Here is a 4,411-nt window from a genome sequence, read left to right as displayed (position 1 = left end):
CAGTATATCTGGTGTTCAACAGCAGATATTTTTAATGCCCTGTGTTAACCATTTTATGTAGACTCTGAGACAGGGAAGTCAAATGTAGGATTTTGATACAGATGGATTAAAATACTTCAGCAGATGGGTGAATATGTTGTCTTTTGTACCTACACATTTTGCATTTTTATGCTGTTCAGGGTGGGCCCAATGACTTCAGTGTTGAACTTAATTTGATGTTGGAATTACTTGTTGGACATGGAAGGCATCTCTCTCTGTACCCCCTGTAGCCCAGGATTCTGATTGTTCCACATGCAGCATGTACTCGTGGGTACATCTAGCGTCATGTGCTTTCACTGGTGGGGGTTTTCAGTGCTGATACGTTCATCTCATCATAAAATGAATCAAGGAGAAAGCTCCTAACAGAATCTCCCTTTTTAAAATTATATATTATTCCCAGTATTTTTTATAACCACTGAGATCCTTGAATACTTGTTTAACGTCTTTTCTACACCATTTCAGGTGCTATTTTTACACCTTTCTTTTTATTTCCCCCCTCTCATTATAGTACAGTAAAAGCATGCCTGGATCTCCTGGTGAACTGGCTGCACAAATACATTGATAATCAGGACACAGGGGCTAACGCTTACTGTGATGTAGCTCTCCATGGGCCTTTTTATTCTACGTGTCAGGCAGTGTTCTATACACTTATTTTCCGACATAAGCAACTTTTGGATGGAAACTTAAGGAAAGGTGGGTATATTTGGTTTGAATGGTATCTGGATTCATTTGCAGGTTTTACTGTTTATATGTTTTATAATGGTCAATTCAGTCAGGTACCTGATGGCAAGTTAATGTTGTCCGTGCTCTAAATAAAATGAGATGGCTTGTACGCCTGTTGTGCTGCCAGCCTAAATAATCTTCCCCATACACACATTATTGAAAATAATACCAGTAACTATTCAGAATGGAATATCTGACCCCGCTTACTGGGCATGTTTGAATTCCAGCTATATAAAACCAGTGTGGGCTTCAGTGGATAGTCTGTCTTGATGACTGTGTCTCATCAGTCCCTCTAACGAGTGTGCAAGTGTCATGTCTGTGTCCAGAGGAACCCTTGGCTGTGACAGGTTACCTGCACTTGAAAGGAACTTTTCTGCTGAACGAGTTGTGGGCTAGAGCTCTGCTGTGAGAGAGCGCCCTAGGGTATGCTGCTGTGGTGGTGCGCAGAGTCCAGGCTGCTCAGACTGGACATTCTGAGAAATTGCATTCAGCTTATATAACATATAACATGTATTTGTCAACTGTTCTTATTTTCAAGGTCTGTCATATCTACAGAGTTTGAATTTTGAGCGCATTGTCATGTGTCAGTTAAACCCCCTGAAGATTTGTATCCCCTCTGTTGTGAACTTGTTTGCTGCTATTACCAGGTACCTACTTATTTATTTCAGTTTCAGCTTGATACAAGTAGTTGTGTGTGTATCTAAAACCATGGTACTTAGGGCTGTCATTAGGCACCGTGTTTTTATCTAAGACAACTCAAGACACTGCCCATATTCTAGGTAGGATAAGTTTACTTCTGGTTCAGTTTCAATGAAATCCTACAGTACTGTGAAACTGATTCCTTTGTGTCGGAGCCAATATGATTCTACTTGGAGTGAAGTTTATAGGAGTGTAGAGGAAGAGAGTAGACTCCTTACATTGGGACTATCTTAAAAACTGCCAATATCACTTGGAAAATCGAATACAGAAGCAATGTTTGTTAAAAAGTAACTTCATGTTTTAATAGCATCTGAAATTCTTGCTTTCAGTGTGCTAGAAATGCTTATCTTTTCTGTATTACCTTTTGAAAGGAAATACCAGCTGGTGTTCTGCTACACAATTATTGAGAGGAACAACAGGCAGTTCATACCCGTTGTTCGGAGTGCCTCGGGGGGTGACCTTGTGCAGACGTGCACTAACCCCCTCGACAGCTTCTTTCCCTTCGATCCCTACATGCTCAAAAGGTATAGTTTAAAACTAAACAACTCATTTCTGCCTTGTAGAAAACAACAAACTAAAACCGTAAGAAGCTGTCAGCATTTCTGCAGTTCACTTTCCTCCCTGATCTTTAGTACCATCCGTGTTACATATTTTAACCAGAGATTGTTAAAGGTTTGAATTGAAATTTACCCCCATTGTGATGTGTCGTGATTAAGAAGGAACAGGACCCGGTTTCTCAGAAGGTCTAGTTAATATGTTTTGTGACTTTTCTTTTGGTTTTCCTTGTTTTAAGCAGTCTCTAAAATACCATGTTAGCCCAGTACCTACTTTGTTGGAGCTGCAGTGGTATTGTGTCATTTTTTTGTTGTTATGGTTTGGGTTTTTTGCATGTTGAGTGTATTGCTTCTTGATTGGAGATTTTGGCTTGTTTAAAATGCTTTGCTTTTTGAGTTGTCAATTATTTGCAGCTTTTCAAGATGTCTAGCACTATGATGCTTTAACTAGTTTTTAATGTTAGAGGGCAACGTTCCGGGGTTTTTTTTGTCTCTTTGAAGAAAATCTGTCTCCATGGAAGGGAGACCTTTCTTAGAAGTAGAACTTAAGAATAGTAATAATTATATTAAATCACTTTAAGTGCATATAACATATATTTTACAGTAATATTAATAAAAATATGAATATTATCTTAAACAATTTGTAAGAAAGTTAGGCTTATTTGCGAGCATAGTGTGGCTGTTTAAAAAAAACCCAGCTAGGAATTCAGAGATCGGACTGTATCAGACCTCCTCAAGCAAACTGTTGTAACTTATACCTATCGGCAAAAAATAATTACTTCTTGATGCGATTAATTGGATATTATAGAGGGATTAATTGAATAGTTGGTAACACCCTACAGAGCGCTATCAAAATCCCAAGTGTTTAGTATTGTATTATTGAAATTAAATACATATGAGTTTACTGAATACATTAATTTGTACTGTGTTTTAATTTCTCTTTCAGATCCAAGAAGAGCATCGATCCTTTTTATCAGTTTTGGGAAGAGCTGAGTGCTGAAGATCTTGAGAATCTGAAGAAACCCATTAAAAAGGTAATCTTTTCTGATCAAAATGCCATTCAGCTTTTGCAAAATACCTATTAGCTCGTTCTACTGCAGGGTTTTTTTGTGGTAGATGAGTGTGTTACACATTTACGGGAAACTGTGATTGAAAGTAGAAGCTTTAGGGATTGATGCATTCTTGCTTTGGGAACAAATTTCTCCTGTTTTGCAGGGGAGGTAGTTCGGCAGCACAGGGCCACTGCGAGCGCTTCCAAGTGCTCGCAGAATACGGACACGCTGATGTCACTGGGGAATCCACTTTGTAGGTCCAATTTAGTTCCCATATTTCATGATGAGAGCACATCTAATTCTCTTACTATTCCATCTAGTCATGACAATCGTAGTACAACCCAAAATCTGAATTCTGTCCTTCCAAAGCTCCTCTGTGGTCTGTTTACCTTCTTGCAGAATGTTTATCCTCTGTCAAATTTTTGAAGGCTTCGAACAGTGTGTTTTTCCTTCCTTCCTGTGATAACATATAAAATACTTTATGGTCTTGTAACTTTGTTAACTGGTAGCTTTATAAACTTTGCTGTAGTATTTCGATTAGCAAATTTGATTATTGCAAAATTTTAGAATTTATTTTAGGGATAACCGTTTTGGTCAGTGTTCATTACTTCTGTCAAATCTCAGTAGAGACCTGGAGTATCTTTCTGCTCTCACTGATCCTTTTAAATTTATGCAGGGTACTTCTGAAGATGAAGATGATGACTTTTTGAAAGGAGAAACCCCTCAAAATGATGGCGTGATTGGAATTGCTCCAAATTCTTACGAGTCAAACACTCGGAGCCCAGTGAGCAGCACTGGCTCTCCTACAGACTGTTATGTGCCGTACCCTCAGTGATGTGGAGAATGAGAAGTGAGATGGTTGAAAATCGTGTGCAATTTTTTGCTCTGTAAAGAGACTTTAGCTCAACTTTCCCAACTGGCAAATGTTTAAGTAACTACATAAAGAAAAAAATATTATCTATTAATCATTAGATTTCTACAGATATGTTATGATAAAGTCATATGTTGCTAGAAAAGCTTAGAGAATAAATAGGGTGATATTTTACAAATTTCACATTGAAATGGTTTTTATGACTTAAAAGGTTTGGTTTTTTTTAATAGTTTTTCCTGACTCTTAAGAACTTTGTTTACTGATATTTTTTTACAAGGTTTTATATATTGGGGATGAAATTCTGGTCATTCTTCCTACTGACATGTGTGGGACCAGAATTCCATTGTCGGTATTCAGACTGTACTCTGCCTGGTTTTGAGTTGGTTTCCAAATAATAGTATGATCCCAAAATAGGAAAGCCGTGAATTAAATCTGACAGTCGTGCTTTTGCACACATCTCTTAAGCTTTTTCT

General features: G+C 37.8%; 1 protein-coding gene across 1 annotated transcript in view; it reads left to right on the top strand.

Annotated features, from left to right (window-relative positions):
- Positions 1–4,202, top strand: part of RRN3 (RRN3 RNA polymerase I transcription factor homolog (S. cerevisiae)) — a gene marked incomplete at its 5' end in the record, with an annotated part of 13,178 nt that extends 8,976 nt beyond the window's left edge. Inside the window, 5 exons of the mRNA XM_009876973.1 lie at positions 548–732; positions 1,301–1,409; positions 1,833–1,985; positions 2,962–3,049; positions 3,744–4,202. Coding sequence (XP_009875275.1) covers positions 548–732; positions 1,301–1,409; positions 1,833–1,985; positions 2,962–3,049; positions 3,744–3,902 — 694 coding nt within the window. The remainder of the gene's footprint in view (positions 1–547; positions 733–1,300; positions 1,410–1,832; positions 1,986–2,961; positions 3,050–3,743) is intronic.
- Between the last annotated feature and the right edge of the window lie 209 nt (positions 4,203–4,411).

Source organism: Apaloderma vittatum, unplaced genomic scaffold (genome assembly GCF_000703405.1).
Source record: "Apaloderma vittatum isolate BGI_N311 unplaced genomic scaffold, ASM70340v1 scaffold42060, whole genome shotgun sequence".
NCBI lineage: Eukaryota > Metazoa > Chordata > Aves > Trogoniformes > Trogonidae > Apaloderma > Apaloderma vittatum.
The sequence above is the reverse complement of the archived record's forward strand: the minus strand, read 5'-3'. Positions and strand labels throughout refer to the sequence as shown.